A 20,299-nucleotide genomic window follows, 5' to 3' on the forward strand; every position below is an offset into this window, starting at 1 on the left:
CCCCGAAGAACAGGAGTTATCCGATTGCGATGACGCAGATGAAGACGATGAAGGTACACTGGGTGATTTGGGTCGTGGAGTTCTTAAAAGGGCATGTGAAATAAGAATTGGTAACTCAGAAGTGGAGGAGCAACACTTTCTAAATGAAGCGAGCAGTTCACTAGCCCCACGTACAAGGACTTCAACTCAAAGGAAAACTAAAAAAAAGAAGATTTGCCGAAATGGTCAAAGATAGTACTAAAAGCAAGTGAATGTTCTATCACAGCAATACGCGAGCATACTCCGGACATTGTAGCATGATATTTTAGAAAATGATTTAAGTCCAATACAACTTTTTAAAAGAATTTTTGATAGCGAATTTATGGAATGTATACAATCAGAGACTGTTAAATACGCCATAAACCACCGTAAGTCTTGAGGAGTTATACACATATTTCGGCATCCTTATACTAAGTGGATACAACAAGGTGACTGAACCACAAATTCATTTGCTTACCTAGTCCTTGTTAAATTAAACATTTTTATTTTAAGGTTCCAGCTTTTCGCATGTACTGGGAGACAGAAAGTGATGTGTACAATCATTTAGTGGCAGGTTCAATGGCGAGGAATAAGTTTGAAAAAATACATCGCTACCTTCATTCCAATGATAATACATAAATTGATTCGAATAATAAGGCATTCAAAGTTCAGCCTGTTCTTGATCATTTAAATACAAAGTTTAAAGAGCTTGGAAAACCCTTTGGAACTTCATTTTTTGTAGACGAATCGATGAAGCCGTATTTTGGTAAGCATTCTTTCAAGCAGTTTATACGAGGAAAACCAATTCGCTATGGATACAAAATTTGGTGTATGACTACTTCAGAAGGATATTTGTTGAACTTCGATTTGTACACCGGAAAAAACATGATTCGATCTAATGAGCCCTTAGGTTTATCTGTCACAAAAAGTTTATGTTATGACATAGTTCCCGAACACAGCACTGTATTTCTAGATAACTATTTCAATAGTTTTAAATTATTAGAAGAGTTTGATAAGAGAAATATAACAGTGGTGGGAACGATTCGCTCGGACCGTTTTGAAAATGCTCCTTTGAGCACCATAAAAAGAGAACTAACTCCGTGGTACTTGTGAAGCACTAAAATCTAAAAATATTACCCTAGTTAGGTGGAATGATAACAAWAATGTCACCATTGCAACAAATTGTAAAAACGACAACATAACGACAACAACCGGATTATGCAAAAGATATGATCGACAACAGAAACGCAGACAAGACGTAAAGCAACCAGTCATTATMAAGGAGTATAATTCGGGAATGGGTGGAGTCGATCTCTTTGTCCCGCAGAGGGCAGCGTACCGAACTCGGATTCGGTCAAGAAAATAGTATTGGGCCATTTTCAGAATTTGCTTAAATGGCGCCGTTGTAAATTTATGGATATTATTTCGGAAAGCTTATCCACAAGTTACTCTTCTCGGCTTCATGCGACACTTACATGGAGCATACTTTCAAAGCCAATAGATTTTCATCAAGTCTCATCACGAAAGAGAAAACGAAACTAGATACGACGGAGTCGAGTACTACGTAAATTACTCAAAAACTCAGCGCCGATGCAAAAATTGTGGAAAGTGTACGAAATTTATATGCATGAAATRTAATTTTGGCTTGCACCCAGATAACTGTTTCTACAAATATCATGTAAACTGAGTCAGCAACTAAATCTAAAAATTAAAAGTGAATATGTCATTAAATATATAAATACGATGTCAATTTGAATTCAAAAGTTATAGTGATGTTTACATTTTATTTTCATAGAGGCAGGTCTCCGTATACGTTTATGTATGATATATCATACGCTCCGCCACGCCCACATCTTTTGAGATATTTTTTTGAAAATTATTAAAGTGGGTTTCTAAATAAATTTTAAATTCTAAAATAAATAAACAGAAAATGCAAAAAACAAAAAAAAAAAATTTAAAAAAGCTTACCCTACTGACCCCTTAATTAAGGGGTTATATACAGTTAGGAGGTTGTAAAAAGGCATTTTTCAAGAATTTTTCTAAGCAAACTATCTTTAATTGTTTATAAAAATAAGAAATTTTCATCGGATGGGGAAATCCTTCGACTAATTACTAAAAAATATAGTTAGGAAGCTTGTGTAAAAATTTCAGACCGATAGGTTCAGCCGTTTCTGAGAAATCTTCCTCACCGTCTTTGAAAACGCCTTTTCGAGAAAAACGAGTTTAAAGTTTTGAAAGCACTTTACTTGTAGTTAATTTTTTTCACTAATGTGTCTATAACTTCGAAAATATTCGTCGGATCAACTTGAATGTATACTCAGATATACTCGTATATATATTAAGAAAACGCAAAAAAAAGAAATCGATTTTTTGAAAATCCTAACTGTATATAAGAATTCTTCATCTGGTATTACAATATCTATGTATGACATGCCATCCAATCCCTATCAATTTAGATGATGGATGTTGTATCGTCCACATTTGGGTGAAAACATATAATTTGGGACTTACTGGACCAATTTCAACCAAATTCATAGGTAGGTAATATTATTAGCAAACGATGCCTACACTTCATATTCCTTATTTTTTCACTTTCCATTATACAAATCAAGGACCAATCATTGTATCTGGCTAAAACTTTGCACGAAAAGTGCCTTTGAGGTGTGCCAATTATCGGACCAGAATTATTCAAGCCTCCAGATACCCAATATGTGAAGCCCAGTTCCTATTCCGAACTTTATGCCAAAAATATCGGTTGTCAGATATATTATTGATTTTCGAAAAGAGTTTTTCTCGGCAAGTTGCGAGAATATTAAATGGTCAGTTCTACCTGAACTTTTCTCTCTCTTGCTCGTTTTACTATAAAATTTGCCCACACCTGAAACTACTTCTCTTGTTTTGATCCTTGCGAGAGTATAAACTGTTCAGTTACAACTGATTATAGCCCTTCCTTTACCTGTTTAGCAACGTTTAGCTCACTATGTTGCACACTCTTACATTTTTGAAATGAAGCATTTTTAACAAAAATTACGGGAAATAAATATAGCGAGCAGATTAATTTTAACGTTAATAAATTTACAAGAGCCATTTGTTAAAGGATAAAAACTCTGGACTTTATTTATTGACATTTACTCTTTGTTATATGAAATCGATATGTTTTGCAATATTTGTGTTTATATCTTATTGCAGTTTATTAAATTTCACTCTTTTTATGTTTATTTTTATACATTTGTTCACTGTATTAGGGTGGTTATAAGTTTATTTTTGTTACACAACCTTCGCATTACAAAGAAATTGTAAGTAAACACAAATCTGCTTCAATTCAAAAAAACGAGTATACAGTTACATAGTAGATACAGCTTAGACAACAAATATGAGAAAAAAGTTGAGTTCATTTTTTACTATAATTTTAGATTGTAATAATTTAAACAACTGCAATAACTTCTGTACACCGCGTTTAAATGTTAATTTCTGTAGAGATTCTACTCATATCAATCTATAGATGGCAAAAATTATATGAACTTGGTGCCATGCTTTGGATTTTAATTGAATAATATATTATGTTTCGACAAGTGATTTAACATACTTTTTAGTGAGTTGAAGATGATTTTTTGGAAAATATAAGTAGTTTTTTATTAAAAATAAATAATATTGGCTGCACTTAATTTACAAATTATTTATAAGTCGGTTATAATCAAGTGTTTTTTATGCCAAAGTTAATAATTTCTGTGTCTCCTCCAGTTGGACTTCTTGTACCGACAAGACGACTTGAATCTATCACTTATCATGGATGGCTGACGTAAGGACAGTCGAAAATTGGAAAGGATAATTAAAAATACGAAAAAATTAAGAAGAAAAAACAATCAAAAATTAGGTAAGTAGGCCTGTTGAAGTGGACCCACGGATGAAATTAAAACTTTTATTTCATAGTCAAAATCTTATTCTTAGCACGTAAAATCTTACTTCCGATTCACCTGAATGTGTTCGTACAAATCTCTGTTTAAAAATAAAGTGTTGAGATGATGCCACTTCGTCTTCTTCCAAGCAAATGCGGCAAAATTCTTAATTTTAGTTCATGGACACCAATTCAGCAATGCATACCATAAATTTACAATTTATGTCGGACCAGAAGGAACTTGCTACGTGCTAGTATACGAGTAGCACTCATCAAGCTCAGTTACGGTGTAGCCATATAGTAGTAGTAGTTGACACTTTGATAGTTAGTTTAGGTATATTCTTTTATTAAACTCTTTTAAATTGTATTTTACTATTTAAAGTCGAAGTCAAATTTACTACATTGTTATTTGAGGTCACCCTAAAGGCTTGCGGTTGAATCATTTCAATTGTAAATGGTGAAGAATTTCAAGTTTGTGACATGATGTTTCTCATATGTATGCACATCACATATGTGAATCTCGTAGTTCGTGCATGAGGGGCGACAAGAAAATACCAACGGCACCGACTTACTCATTGCTAACTGTTTACTGCTATGTAATTCGGCAAATCTTCTCATTTCAGGTAGCAATTGAAATCAATTTCAAAATAATATTTAAGATATCTTCAGTTATAAACATATGCTTTTCCTTTCGATTCTATGTAAAATGCAAATATGTAATATAATTGAAATATTTTAGAAAACTTAACAATTAGCTAAATAAAATTTTTAAACAGACATTGTCTGAAAAATCCAGATACTACTTGAAACTATAGTGTTATTAAGAGTAGTGCTCGTATTGGTACCATTGATGACGGAAGCAAACGGCGCATTCAGCAGCTAGTAACCAATAGTCATCTGTTGCAGGCAAATTAAACATCATCTAGATATGACTAAAGAACGTGCGAATCAAATAATGAGAAATTATTTAAACCTAAAATATGGAAATCGAATGCCTATGTTATGTCTAAAGCAACGTCAAAAAATGCACGAATTACATTTTATGGAAAATATAAATTTTGGGCGAAATTTAATTTGTACGGACCAGATGGTCTTCATAAATATTGAAAGGATTTAAAACGTCCAAGAAAAGCATGCCATAAATGCATTCGTGGTGGTGGATCGCATGTAGCGAAGAAAGCAAAGGATAATTTTATTGCTGAATTGACCTGTCTTAAGTTCAGATTTGAATCTCATCGAGGATCTGTGTGGAATTCTTTCAGACAAAATTTATACAACTTCCAAGTTATATGACAACTAAAACATGCAATTGAGACCGAATGGGGCAGATTTGATTTATCCGTACGAAAAAGACTGCTGGAGCCAATCCAATTGTTGAAAATACAAAAGGTAACACGATTTTTAAAAAAATGGAATACTAATTGTCTAAAAAGATATGAACTTGTATTGAATTTTTTTTTTCACACACATATAAATCTTTTTTATGGAAATTTCGGAAACTATTATTAATTTTTAATTAAGAATATAATATTTTAATATACAATTGTTTAATATTTAGTACTTTTATTTAAATGGGGTATGCAACTGTGAATACGAATATATGTAATAACCGTATAAGAGAAGTAAGAATAAGAAAGAAAATAACCTAACGAAACATATTGTTGAAAACCGCATAAATCAAGCGCCCAAAGTTGAGAATATGGTACGATAGGGAGATTGCCCGCGTGAACAGAATGGGCTATACGGGAAATAGCCGAAAGTTTTCATACATGAATGAGATAATATCAAATCCACTAAAAAAAAAATATAATGAATATAACTCAGTGACCACTGCCACGTCCACAAACCGCCATTAACCTAAAACATATAAAGTGTAATAACTAAGCACTAAATTAAGATATTAAACTGCAATTTGGCGCAAAGGATCGCAGTAGTAAGGGGAACTTGTGGGGGAAAATTTTTGAAAAAATAACATAAGAACACCTACCGGCAGCGTAAAAATGGATGAAATCGGAATATGACCTCTTTCACTCCCCCTATAACGAAACGGTTAAAAACTACTAAAAGCGTGATAAATCAATAACTGAATATGCCAGAGCAGTTAAAATTTACCTACAAGATGGTATGAGAAGGCTTTATAGGAGTTGGGGTAAAAATTGGACATCGTCCACATTTTGGCGAAATCACATAGCTCGGGACCCGACCTACCGATTTTGACTAAATTTAGTACGTGGCATTCTTCTTCGGGTGAAATCGTATTGCAACCACGCCTACTTACTTTCCATACATATAGCACAATTTTAAATGTTCGGTTGCACCCGAATGCGAAAATATGTAACTATGACTTGTATTATATAAGTGTTATATATAAGTCTTATATATATTTTGTATACAAATTAAATAAATGTAGACAGGCCAGCCCTGAGTACTTCCATAATGTTCTTACACATTTTTAAATTGGATGAAATCGAATAGAACTTTCCATATTACAACATTTTGAGTTACTTGTCCTTATTTGTCACAAGCTATATACCAAATATTAATGGATGTCTATTAGAGTTGTGCAAACATTTAGACACATTTAAAACGCGTATGAGTCCTTAAAAATTTCGTAAGTATTTGATGGTTGGCAGTATCCCAACTCAGCTCTTTATTATGTGATATTCAAAACTTCCAATTCCAATTTGGTCGAGTTCATTTCCACATATGCACTTATGCATGCATCACAAATAATCTACAAACGTTATTTCCCGTTCTTTAGTTGACAACTTCAATTACTTTGTGGTGTTTGCGAGTTGTGCATTGCTGTGTTGATGTTCGGGACAATAATTGTATTATTGGTCAGTGAAATCGAGTTGTTTGTGCCGAGAGCTGGCAACTGCGTGCAACTGACACTGTCGCTACCACCGGTCGTCCGCCTTCGTCGTTTGACCCAACCGCTGAAGCCTGCCTCCCCAACCCTTCGGCTACTCCCGTTGCTCATACGTAGCCCTTTGAATGTGTCGAGAAATGCCCGCCGAAAGCTAGCATTCATGAAGCAATATGTTATGGGGTTGCAGCAGCTTGAGGAGTACGCGAGCAATTGAAAAAAGCAGATGGATGTGTAGTCGATGTACTCGTAAATAGCTGGGCCAATAAACATAACAATGGTGTTGATCACGTACAGTGGCGTCCAGCATATGAAGAACTCCAGCACCAAAACGAAAAGCATTTTGACGACACGTCTTTTACTTTCCAGATTTTTCGCCTCGTTTGACCTGTTAGAACGAAACAGTGAAAACCAAATGAATATTTTTATCTGTCGTTTCAACCCACTTAATTCTAGTAAAATAATGAAATATTTAGATTTATATATATGTATATGATAGCAACTTCTGTGGATGAAATAGATGGATGAAATTTTGAAATTTGAATCTTGACAACTGCTTCCGAAATGGAGGAATTTCTCTTTGTTAGCTAATTTAAGAGTTTAGGCATTTCTTGTGAAGGTTACTTGTTATAAGTTCCGAGAACTGAAAAAGTCCAAAGGGAATAAAATCATGATAACAAGTTGGTACATATATTTTGTTCGTACTTCGTAGTTTTTTGTTTCTATAGGCATATATTTTGTTGTGAAACACACCACATGTGAGCCCAGCGCCGACATGTTCGTCCAGCACGTTGACTCGGTTTAGAAGACAACGGAAGTTCGCTTAATTCGATTCACTGAATTCGATCTAGTTCTTGTCTAAAGTTATTACGAGTATTATATTTATTTGCAGAGAGAGAGTTTAATTCCTTTCCTCAAAACATTACTCTTTAGTTTCAATTTTGTTTTCGATTTGTTAAAACTTGGACCATAGCGAATTGTGTACGTAAAATGATGATGACCATTGAAAGGGCAATATGAAGCTTATTTGAATATTTGCAAATGTGTGAGGGTGCACGAATGCCTCCTTGTCAAGCTCACCTTCTCAGCGCGGATTCAGAATTGCGTATGGTTGGTGAGGAATCGAATATCCGTCGATTGTCCATCAAATATTGCTGTTGCAGTTGCAGCCGAGTTGGTTTCCAAAAATTTTGCTGCTGATTACTGTTATGATTGGCCAAATTGGCACGCAGTGTCAAACGCGATTGCCTATGTTGATGCGGATGCTGCTGTACAGTATATACTGATGGCTCACTCTTATTGCCATTGTTGTTGTAGCCGTGCAGTTCTCTCATTGTATTATTTCCAATTTCCCGCGGGTTCTCTTGCTGCAAGTCCATTTGTGACTCTGCCGCATCCACACCCGACAACACACGCAAACCAAACAAGTTCTGTGGTGTTTTCACTGATGTAGTCGAAAAGGACTTGTTTGAAATGTCTTCAATGACGCCGGCATCTGTGTGACCGGAGAAAAAAACAAATAGAGAAAAGTAATATGGTAGATGAGAAAAATCGTAATTAATCGGAAAAAGGTTTTAGTTATCGTTAAACGAGCAATAACTTTTAAATAAAAACTTAGCCCATTTTAAAGTATTAGATTCAAATTCGCTCTACTGAAAACATTAGAAGATTTCATATCGAAAATATAAAATTAATGAAATATATAAACTTATTTTGTGTTATCTACTTTGTGAAATAAAATTACTTAATAGCATGCGCAAAAGAGCTATGTTCGGATCGACATTTCATTTCCATAACTTGCAAAGATCAACAGCGCAGTAAATTACTTCAGGGGTTGACACCGTTAGACTTTTTCATTAAGATATATGTATGTAGTTTCATTAAGGTACCTCACATACTAACACCAATCTACGCATATCGAGTAAAGTCGGAATTCATTTCAAAATTCTGAATATAAGTTATATAGTTATCGCAGTTTTCTCTCGATTTTATCCAAATATACACTTTTATTGGATAAACACGACCTTTCAATTTTAATAAACTAACTAAAATATATTATATATGTGAAAGAAAATCACCTGAACATTCGAAAATCTTATATATTTATTTTGGAGCTAAGGGTACTAACTCGATTCAACACATTTGTCGGTGTTATTGTCTGATTTTACCAATTTTCATGGTCGAAAGGATTTATTCTCTGAAAAATTGTCTTAATTGCTTTTGGAGATATGTAAATTAAATGTATTATGGTCCGAGGCCACACCACAGATTACTCTTCTTAATGCTATTCGTTGTATCAAACATCAGCCTTTTCTGTTATAGCGGATCTTATTGCTTTGATTACATATATCTCGATTAGTTTTAGGTGATACTAACAACCGTTAGCTGAGCAAAACTATTATACTCTGTAGCAACATGTTGCAAGAGTATCAAACTCGGAACTAGTGGTAGCGTTTTCTAAGGTTTACAGAATATTAAAGATAGTAAAATTCAAGAGAGTGCCGTATTAATATTCATACTGTGGCGTCTAAATAAAAAGAATAAAAGTCACACAGATTACGTAGTTCTTAATGTGGCGGTTGTTTGGCACTAGATATTCTGAAAAGGATAGACGGCGAATTTAGAAAAAACACTAAATTATAGAACTAAATTGATTTTGCCCAAAAACACATTTGTTCTGTTTTTTAAAGACCTGCTTACTTTGGAACGCATCTTGTATATTAATAAAAACTATGCAGTTGTTGATCAACGGTCAAATCATTGGAAGGCTTGTGTGATAGTAAAAGGTGACCATGTGCAATAGATTAACTGTATTATAAAATGTATTACCTATATTATAATGTAAAAATTATTTGACTACTCTATGAAGATTTTTAAATTTTTTTCACACCATTTATGATTTATGCAATGCTGAATAATTTTTGACAAGTAAATGTCAAAAGAAAGTTCAATTAAATACATTTATTAATTTGAAGCTTTCAACTACTGGACTGGAAAATATATACTATATAAATTGGTAGAAATACGTATAAGACTCCAATTTCACACGAACATAAAAAAACTAAAAAGAAGCATAATATTATATTAGAAGCATGAGGAAAAAGGAGTTCATATTTTTGTTGAAGTAAACGTAGTGAAGTTTGTTTTCATACACCACAAATATAATGACTGACATTTACAAGTACATATGTATGTTAAGTTAAAAAATCTCTATCATGCAGTCAATTTACTTGTTATTTTCACTGCTAAATATACCCGTATTGTTGTTTTAAATTATTTGTGGCATTTGTATTAGCTGCTGAAAGAAATTCAGCATGCGCGTGTCGTTAATTTCTTATGGCGCAGAGAAAATTACTCTCCACATGAGCCCAAAGGCCTAAATGTATATGTATTTAAATATGTAAGTGGGAGTACTATTATACATACCTCTCATTATGTGCTTTGTTACAAAGTCATTAATAAATTCTGTATACAGTTGGATATTGAAATCGGCTTGGAAGTGATGCGTTTACGACGTCAATAAATAATTACAATTATTAGAATATGATTGTATAAAGAAAAGCGATTTGAAACCTCTATACATATGAACATATATGAATGAATAATTATATATTATAATTGGGTAAAAAAGAGATATATCTGAGAAATACTTTCAATATTTCCTTGAGCCTTGAAAAGTAGGAGATTATAAAATTTTTGGTTACATCCTTCGTAGCCGCTCCTTACATGTTTTATATGCCTTGCCATGTATTTATACTCGCAACGCACTGAATGTTGGTAAAGTCTTACCGCTTTCGCCCACAACAATATACAATATTACATAAACTTTCATCGAAATTTCAGGCTTTTCGTAAAAGCAGTTATAATAAATAAACCTTTAAAATTATGGACTTTTTATATCTATATCAATATTGAATCTTCTGACAATCCAAAGGAACTCCATATTAAAATATTTTTGAAAAGTCCTTAAAAGCGAATGGAGCTTTTGGAAATCAAAACTTTCGTAATTTAAAATATTTTGAGATATCTGCCAAGCTTTCACAGAGACCAAAAATGTCTCAACCGATTAAAATGAATAAGATCACATTACCACAAGCAATAATTTGGCTCAGAAGAAGGAGGATAAGAGTAGCAAATAATCTGTTTTTTAAACAAAATTCTAAACTTAGTCTTGACAACAATATTCTGCTATATAATAGAGGTACTCAGATCGATAACACGTTCAACCTTGTAAATGCGAAACGGAAGTATTCACAAAGATCTGTGTATTCATACGGCAGCAGAAAGAAATATGAACTTAAACGAAAGGAAAATCTGTATCTTTAAGCTAGTGCCTTGCTGCGATCTCGTAATCAAACCCATTTGACAAACCAACACTCTAGAAAGCAATGTATTAGCGAAATGATTTAAACCGATTTGAGATGTATTACGCATTGTTCTGTTTGAAGAAAGTATATTTAATAAGTAAATAAAGTTTAAAACAAAACTATATTTTCGCATATTATGCTATTAATTTGTGGAAAATTATTAAATAATTTAGAATATATCAGTTATATGGGCATGATCACCACTCGATTTCACACTATTATGTAAATTGGTGAACTGTTGTGTTCTTATCTAATTAATGTTTTAAATTTGTCGGACGGCAGGCAGGATGCAGGTCGCAATTTCTATCGGAAACAAAAAATTAAAAGAGATTCATATTTTTTAATAACTTGTCTTCTAATTAAACTAAAAAATTTCTAAAGGAGTGTAAAATTTTAAAGAAATTGTAAAAAAGTGGTTTGGACCAAAAAATGTTTTCTTTATGTTGCTTAAAAATATGTTCAAACTTGACTTTTATTAGTTTTAGTTTTAGATAATTTAATGCCAAAGATAATAGACTTTGCCCCAATTCCATACCAGGTTTAATTTTTTTCTATCCTGCCCGCCAATTAACAAAATCGTAAAAATTAAAAATCGAGAAATCGCGTGTCAGTTTCGCTTTCTGCCTAATCGCTCATATATCTGCTAGACGCTCGGTCACTATCTTCCTTCTAGTTTCAAAAATATGTCAAATTCCCATCTAAAAGTGTGGGGACATATTCTTAGATTATTTTTAAAGAGATTTAAGCAAAAAAAAAAAAAAGATTTTTTGAAGCTTCTAAATGAGGTTCCCCACTTTTTTTTATTTTTTTATAAACTATCAATAATTAGGTGAATATTTTAATACTATAACAAAAAAAGTTGAACTTCAGGAAGAACAGCTACTATGCACAGTATTTTCCAAATTCAATAATTAAGATTTTCAATATACGAAACGTAAATCATCATCATGTGTTGATTTCTTTTAAATCTTCATCTTTAACGTATAGAATGTTTCGATCTTTAAGAATTTAGTTATCTAAGCATTTTGAACTGATTTCGATGAAGAATTTCAATGTTCGATTGGGTTGGGGTACTCCATGATGGGTTTTCATATGTCCACACAGGCTTTAGTAGTCTTTATCATGCTTTTTATATGAATTTTGAGAGTTAATCCTTGATTGATATCTAAGAGTTATTCGCAGTTATACTATTTAAGAATACTCAAACTCAAACTGATATTTTTGTATTATATTGTACTTTGATATGCAAACTTACATATATTTTCTTAAAAAATACAAATATGAACTACCTTTAGATTGCTTAATGCAGAGAAAGTACTTATGATTTTGGTGAATATTTGATTTCTTGAAGATCTTTTCTAAGTTTCCAACAATAACCTCCCAACTTTACCGCGCTCTACCATTAAGGGAATGTCCTGATGGAGAGTTTTGTGTTTTTGTCGGAAAGAATTCTAGATGAGAGTCCAGCATATATACATATTTATAAGGACATATAACACCTCAAAGCTTTATATGTTATAAGTTCATTTATTAAGTCTTTGCAGTTTCCTAGAAAATTTAGGACAACGCTCAAAATATTTCCAGGCGAGTTTTTCCCCTTCGTTCGGTTTTTCTTGAAAACTCTTATCAGTAATCAGTTGCCGTATTTGTGGTCCTACAAATATTAAATCTTTAATTCTTGACTCGCTTAGTTTGGGGAATTTCTCTTTGAGATATATAATATATAATAAAATCCACTGCCGACAAATCAGTCCGATCTTTGTATACAATGATGGTAATGAAAGTCAACAGTTTCTGCAACGAAATCTTGTATAACCAATCTGTGGTCAAAGAAAAAGTGCATGATTTTGAAATCTGTTTCATGTCAAAACCGTGACTTAGAACATGTGCGTGACTTCCAGAGAAGAATCCTAATTTTATGATCCCTTTGGAAACTTTAACATATGCCTCGTTTCTTGCTTAATCTAACCTAATAGATTGTATGTTTCCAAAAAGTTAACTTGACATAGTTTTTGTATTAAATTTCAGATTGCTTCGATTTCGTCCCCTGCAATAGCAACTTCCTCATAGTGCCTAGGACAATTTTGCACGGACGGACGGAAAATGTGTCCAGTGTGTCCTAAATCAATGAATCGAATGTATAAATGCATGATCCAGATTCCGAAATAATCACGTATCCTAAGTAAATACTGGGCCCAAAGAAAAAAGGCCAAAGTAAAAAATATATTTTTTCCTTAAGCGTTACGAGCTCTTTAGCCTGCCAAGCCAATTCTAGACTGGAGTATCAGAGTCTTCCGTATTTGAATGCAAATTAATTTTAATGAATATTCACTTCGACATAATTCTTTCGGTTCGTTGTATTGATCTCAAAAAGTGCTTTCATATAATTTGGTTACTTTTTGATCTGCGTTGTATCTGTTTGCATCAAGTTTAAATTATTACAACATTGAAGTAAATAAGGTGCACTTGATTACAATAATTTACGATTAGTTCTAAATCAATCTTAATCACATTAAGCACAATTTTCAAACACAGACGTTTATACCTGTACAACAATAAATATTCACATTTTCTTAACAATGAAACATGCTTTCAATTAATCATATTTAACAACACGTGATGCATTATAGGCAAAACATGCCGACATCATTCAATGTTGGCACGTATTTATAACGGTCGCAAACACTATTGCGCTCAGTTAGTCGCTGGGGGTGAACTGGGGCGCCAAACTCGTAATATCAGTGAAAATCGTGTCATATAAGAAATTCGCTTTAGGCTTGTTTTCGTCATAACTCTATCTACTCCTTTAATTAGTTCAAATGTTTTCTTTGGTACTAATTCTAATGGTAATACTGCTCTTTAGCGCACACCTGGTGTGGAAATGCAGTTATTGGGTGCGGCACGGCGTTCGTGGACCACGATGTTTGCCGATTTTAGGCAATATGGATGATTTTTTCCTCGGCCGAAAACATTATGGTGATGTCTATAAAAACCTTTATGAGTACGCTTTGAAATGTTTTGTGTTAACCAGTGTTATTTTAATTGTGATACAATTTACCATATTAAAGTGCTCATCCAAACCTTCCTTATGTTGGAATTTATCGGCTCTTCAATGAGCCGGCAATATTGTTGCGCACTCAGGAAATGATCAAAGAGGTGATGATACGCTCATTTCAACACTTCCAGGATAATGTGTTATGGATTAGTCGGAAACGTGATCCTGTCGTTTGTTACAATCCATTCATCGCGAAAGGCGAAATGTGGAAAAATATGCGCGCCGAGATTCTACCGATTTTCACACCAAACAAAGTGAGTCAAACTGACATCGAGATCGCTCGGTTTATTAATTAGATACTTATAACATATGTATATATGTTCATATCGAGAACGGTATGTCCAGTGGAGCGGAACAAATTAGCCTTTCTCTATTCTAAATATTCTCATACTTTAATTCCGATACAAACAAAAACCTTTTTAAGTTATTTAACTTCGGATTCTGTACAAGCCTTTCTATAATTGTTGACGAAGTTCCTAAAATTATATCTGCATACTAATTAAATTGTGTAGTATTTTTATCAACTCGATTTAATTTGAATTAATTCCTTAAATATTTACTACTCTGGCGTCTTGTGGAAACAGTGTGACGATCTTTAAGTATGCTATAGAATTTCCAATCGACGAATATTAATACGGTCTGAAAGAAGAGTTTGCAGATTACTAGGGTACATTTTGTTTTACCGGTCCTTGAAAATTACTTTTGATCGATAAAGCACAATGGTCTGGATCGGACCAAGTATGCTTAGTGTATGGCCACCATTTGGGAGGCTGTAAAGTCAATTACTGATTCGAGATTCATAATCTACCAAACTTTCTTCCGTATATTTGAATCTTTTAAGCGTCTAGAAGTTATTTGTGTTTTATATGTACCTCATGTGTATTAATTTGGTTCATTAATTTCTTCCAGGTCAAAGCTTCGTTTCCCCATATTAAGTCCATTTGCAAAAAACTTGATTTGTTTGTGTCGCAGCAAATAAACAACTCAAATAATTCCTTCGAAGCAAAAGATGTGCGTTCAACCAATTGCTATTTAGTAGAACAACACAACCACATGTACGTATATACAGTAGTGGCCAGTGAAATCCGGACAACTCAAAAATCATAGTTTTTCTTATTATTTTAGGGGAATGTTTAATTTTTTTATTTTAAAATAATAATACATATTTAGTACATTAGTATTAAGCGTAAATAAGTCAATGTTGTGAATTGCCTTTATAATTTTTTATTTTTATTTTTAGATATTGTATCATTTTGGTAGCTAACATTATAAACAGTGATAACTTTTTTTTTAGTTACATTATATAAATGCTTTTATAGTTTTAGTTAAAGGAAACATTAATCTTAACAAAAACACTCTTTTTAGTATTTTCTCAAACGTCCTTTGTTTCTTATAACGGCTTTTATACGCTCGGGCATTGAATTTATCATGTCGTTTATTGTTTCTGCTCCAATACCGTTATACCACGCTTTTTCGAGAACTTCATCTAATTCTGCTAAATCCTTTGGTCTCTGTGATACCTTCATTATAACCCAAAGCTTCTCAATGGGATTGATATCTGGACTGTCACCTGGCCACTCCAAAGCCGCAACCCCGATTTTTGGTAAATAATTCTTCACCTTAAAGAAAAAAGAACAAATATAAAATTTGTAAACAAAATTGTAGTAATAAACTCTAGTTGTATAAAAAAATGGATACTTACTATTTTGGCACGATGGCAGGGCGCAGAGTCATCCTGACCGTTCTGATACCGTTCGCGAAAAATGGTTTTCCATTAAAGGTATTAAATCGTCTCAAGTAGCTCCTGATGCTTAGTCCCATTGACGATTCCTTCTATTACGCCTAGTTGCCAAACCCATAGTAGGAAAAGCAACCCCAGACCATTCGGCCTCCTCCCTGCTTAACAGTTCTTTGAACACATTCGTCCTTGAGCCGCTCATCAGTTCTCTTTCTCACGTAGGACATACCGTCGCTACAAAAAATGCTTAATTTGAATTTATCTGAGAAGAGTACATTTCGCCAATAAAGTTGAGTCCAAATTTAATATCCTTTTGTCCATCGCAAACGGGTTTCACTCACTTCGACGAACAGTTCTTGTGCTAACTTGCATACCGACATCTTCACATAACTCCACTTTAATGTCCTCAGCAGTTTTGAAGCGATTCCTTATACTGATACGTTGTATCACCCGATCTCCCTTGCCTTCTTCTTTGCTCCAGAGCCAGTTTTTCTCTTAAGAGACCTTGTTTCATCGAAATTTTTTAGAAATTCTCCCATGGAAGATTTGCTGAAGCCAACTCTATCACTAATTTCCCGAATGTTCACATTTTCTTTTCGCAAAAAAAAAAAATTAGTTTTTTACAGTTGGAATTTTTTTTTTAATTTTGGCATATTTAAGCTTTAACGAAGCCCGAGCGCGAAATAAACTTTGAAACTATTAAAAAGAAAACAAAAAGTTGTTATAAAACGTGCATAGAGCACAAATTTATGTGAAGGAATAATCCTTTCTTCAGAAAATTACACTTGTCGGTTACAATCGAGTTTTAAATACAAACCCACATGTTGTCCGGATTTCACTGTCCGCTACTGTATGTACTCGTGTGTATGTTAATGTTCGTACTCGTTTTCAACAGCTGCTATCGAAGTATACACTCGATGTGGTTGCTTCAGCCGGCTTCGGACTTGATGGTGCTTCGTTCGACAACACCAATTCAGATTTTACACAACTTGTTGAGCATCTATTTATGCCAAATACTTGGAGTTTACTCGAAACGATTGCATTACTGTTCTCACCATTACTCGGCGACATCATAAACTATCGGTAAGTGTGCGTAATGATGCATTTAACGGGAGCGCATTCGACTATGGCACATTATTGCAGCTACGTGCCATCAGGCGTACAGCACTGGCTTCGAGGAATAATTGGAAAGGTTTTAGCAGGACGTTGCTTGCAGGAAGAGCCAAGCAAAGTCAAATTTACACCAAAATCAAGTGATTTTCTGCAATGGCTTATCGAAGGCAGACATAAATCGCATGAACCGGTGGATGTGGCAACAATGGTTGGACATTGTAGTACTTTTCTTCTAGAAGGTTTCGAGACATCATCATCACTAATGGCCTTTGCACTGTACGAGGTACGGCACAGATCACATATCCACACTCGCACATACATTCACACATACAGCTGTGTAGTGCATTAATACATATAAATATGCATTTTTTAATTACTTTTTTTGGTATTAAATATTTCATTTAGTATGCTAAACACCCGTTGGTGCAGGCACGTGTTCAGCAGGAGATTGACGAAGTTTTGGCTCGGCACGGCGGCGAAATGTGCTATGATGCTATACAGGAAATGCCTTATTTGGGAGCGTCATTATATGGTAGTTGCAAGATGATTAATATTCTCGTCACAATTCGCCTGTTTTAACACGCAAAATTTTTTCAAGTCATTTCAATTCGTGTCTGTTTTTCTCCGTGTTTATGTTTTTACAGAAACTCTGCGTCTTTACCCCCCAATGATGGCGTTATTGAAACACTGCACGAAAGAATTCAAATTACCGCCACAGACCGTAGGTGGCCACTCCTTTCAGGTGCCGGTGGGTATGGTCTTTATCGTTCCGGTGAAAGCTATACACTAGTGAGTATTTATTATTTATTAGGGGAACAAAGTATGTTGAATAGAAAAATATGGCGTAAGAGATTTTTTAGGTTTAATATTGCCATATATTAAAACAATGAAATCACTAAAGACATATTACATAATACTTCTAAATTCATCATCTCAATGATTGCAAACTTTACAGATGGAATATATATAACATATTAATAAACTTTAAGATAAAATCTATTTCTCTAAATAGATATCTATTTACGCTTTAAGCGTCCACCTAGATTTTGAAACTTCTGATTACATTTAGAAATTGAAAATGGTGTCTGAAAAAAGTGAATATAACTATCCTCTTACCACGATAGAAGCTGTGAAAACAAAAATCAAATTTTAAAAATATGAAAATGTATCAAATACGTCGGTATTTGAGTTTGACATTTCCCGCGGCGTGGGCATTGTCATAGAGAAACTGAGCTTTCTTATGCTGCTTCAGAAAGAGTTAAGGTTGTTACCATGGTCACACTATTTGGTTATTATGAGGTTTTTATTCCAAGATGCTTAATGGGGGCAATATGATGTCGCCAGATTCTACCCAAGCTTGTGTATTCTAAGCTGTAGATTATGAAAAATATTTGTCTACCAAAGTATTATTCCATATTTATTCGATATTCGATAACCTTCACAGAATTTAGGATTCTCTACTAATATTTTTTAATTTATGTTAAAAGTATTTCAAAATTAATTTTGTATATATTTTTTCAGCGATGCTGATTTATATGAATATCCTTCGCAATTTCAACCAAATCGGTTCTTAGACCCAAGTCTTAACTCAAATAGGAGTTTATTTTTAGGATTTGGAGAGGGACCGCGCATGTGTCCAGGTAAAAAGTCTACACACTCTTCAACCTCGACAATAGAATAATAAAAAACTAATCTAAGCATTTTGTATTTCTCAAGGAATGCGATTCGGCTTGGCTCAAAGCAAAGCTGGAATAGTGACGTTGTTATCAAAGTATTCCGTTAGCTTGGGCGAGAATTTTAAGCCATTGAAACTTTCAGCAACAACCTTTTTAACAGCCCCTGAGGATGGCATATGGGTTTCGTTTAAAGAAAGGAAGTAGTTTTTTTTCTCTTCAAATTGTAAATATTTTAAGAAAGGGATATCTGCAGTAAAAGTAATAAATGTGGTTGCACAATCACAATTCTTTATGATTTGTGTGGTAACCCTTTTAACTATTCTAGTTGTAGTTATTATGAAGATTGATTTAATTAATTTTATTTGTGAAATAATTGTCTTAATATATTTCTCAATAAATTTTATCAAGTGTTATGATGATTCCCAAGAAGCTGTAGGATATGAGATACAATTTACTTAAAGAGGTTATTATTGGAAATCAATCATGAAACTTTTCGCATTGTCTTTTATTCTTATTTTACTAAAGGACAAAAGGGACGAAATATCTACCTAAACTTTTACTAGTATTCCATTAAACGAATTTGCCTTTTTTAGTCAGGTATTTCAACAGTGAACTGTAAAAAACTAAATCCGTTATTTTTCCAATAGATAACTTTGGTAATCTGCATCTCGTCACGCAATTAAACGTTGCAAAAATAATAAATACTACTTTTGTATGATAAGTGGGAAGAAGAGAAATTACGCTATATTATAAAGTATTTCTTCAAAAAAGGCGATCAATGCAATGCAATCACAAAACTAGCTCACTTTCCTCAACAATGGAAAAAGTCAATTGTAGTGATGATACCTAAGCCTGGAAAGGACAAAACGTAGCCATGCCCCTATAGGCCCAGACTTCTTAGGCTCCGCATTAACAAACCACATCTTCAAACCCACAACATAATACCATCTCACCAATTTGGCTTCAGGGAAAAGCATGGAACGATTGAGCAAGTACATAGGATCACATGTGAAATTCGAAAACAGAAAAACGGGAATATTGCTCTGAAATATTTCCTGATGTCGCGCAGGCTTTTGATCGAGTATGGTTAAATGATCTTATGTACAAAGTAACGACGCTACTCCCGCAAAACACCCTCGAACTGTTTAAGTCATATCTTTATGATATACATTTTGTAATTCGATGTAACACCACTACATTTGAAGTGATTGAAGCTGGTCTACCACAAGACAGTGTTCTTGGCCCAATGTTATACATATGTTTTATACACTTCAGATATCTCGGTAAACGACCGCTTGACTATTATGTCTACTTTTGCCGATTACACTGCAATAATCAGCCACTCCAAGTGCCCAATTGATGCAAATGCGCTCCTAGGAAATCATTTTGCATCCGTAGCAAGGTAGATCTATCCGTAGCAAGGTAGATCTCAAAGAGGCAGAAGTCAAAATCAAAGGGATCCGCAAAACAAGAGCCGGGGCTCTATTACTAGAGCTAGAGAAGGGRCAGTSCACAAAGGCCAGCTTCTGTGAGGCACTTAAGTCCACCCTTAAAGAGACTGCAACGGT

The 20,299-nt window shown here is 33.8% G+C and overlaps 2 protein-coding genes across 2 annotated transcripts; one reads left to right on the forward strand and one right to left on the reverse strand.

Moving 5' to 3' along the window:
* Positions 1 to 6,683: 6,683 nt before the first annotated feature.
* Positions 6,684 to 10,215, reverse strand: LOC108977629 (adenosine receptor A2a-like). The gene is made up of 3 exons (XM_018947396.1): positions 10,209 to 10,215; positions 7,863 to 8,277; positions 6,684 to 7,170 (listed from the first exon to the last, which is right to left on the reverse strand). Exons 1-3 carry the CDS (start codon positions 10,213 to 10,215, stop codon positions 6,684 to 6,686), a joined length of 909 nt encoding a protein of 302 aa, XP_018802941.1.
* A 3,651-nt stretch (positions 10,216 to 13,866) lies between these two features.
* LOC108977642 (probable cytochrome P450 308a1) lies at positions 13,867 to 18,976 on the forward strand. Its single transcript, XM_018947415.1, has 9 exons — positions 13,867 to 14,150; positions 14,218 to 14,458; positions 15,114 to 15,215; positions 16,838 to 17,025; positions 17,086 to 17,338; positions 17,461 to 17,587; positions 17,700 to 17,844; positions 18,577 to 18,695; positions 18,772 to 18,976. The coding sequence occupies exons 1-9, from the start codon at positions 13,969 to 13,971 to the stop codon at positions 18,933 to 18,935; spliced, it is 1,521 nt and encodes a 506-aa protein (XP_018802960.1). The 5' UTR covers positions 13,867 to 13,968; the 3' UTR covers positions 18,936 to 18,976.
* Positions 18,977 to 20,299: the final 1,323 nt, after the last annotated feature.

This window comes from Bactrocera latifrons, unplaced genomic scaffold (assembly GCF_001853355.1).
Source record: "Bactrocera latifrons isolate USDA-ARS-PBARC rearing strain unplaced genomic scaffold, ASM185335v1 scaffold_93, whole genome shotgun sequence".
NCBI classification, from domain to species: domain Eukaryota; kingdom Metazoa; phylum Arthropoda; class Insecta; order Diptera; family Tephritidae; genus Bactrocera; species Bactrocera latifrons.

What these genes read in the sequence shown, in the direction of transcription:
- LOC108977629 (XM_018947396.1), bottom strand. An exon ending in TCTGAATCCGCGCTGAGAAG is followed by an intron (nt 7,171 to 7,862) that starts GTGAGCTTGACA and finishes TCGTTCTAACAG; the next exon opens with GTCAAACGAGGCGAAAAATC.
- LOC108977642 (XM_018947415.1), top strand. Translation starts at nt 13,969, where the DNA reads ATGTTTTCTTTGGTACTAATTCTAATGGTAATACTGCTCTTTAGCGCA. An exon ending in TGGCCTTTGCACTGTACGAG is followed by an intron (nt 17,339 to 17,460) that starts GTACGGCACAGA and finishes TATTTCATTTAG; the next exon opens with TATGCTAAACACCCGTTGGT. An exon ending in GGGACCGCGCATGTGTCCAG is followed by an intron (nt 18,696 to 18,771) that starts GTAAAAAGTCTA and finishes GTATTTCTCAAG; the next exon opens with GAATGCGATTCGGCTTGGCT.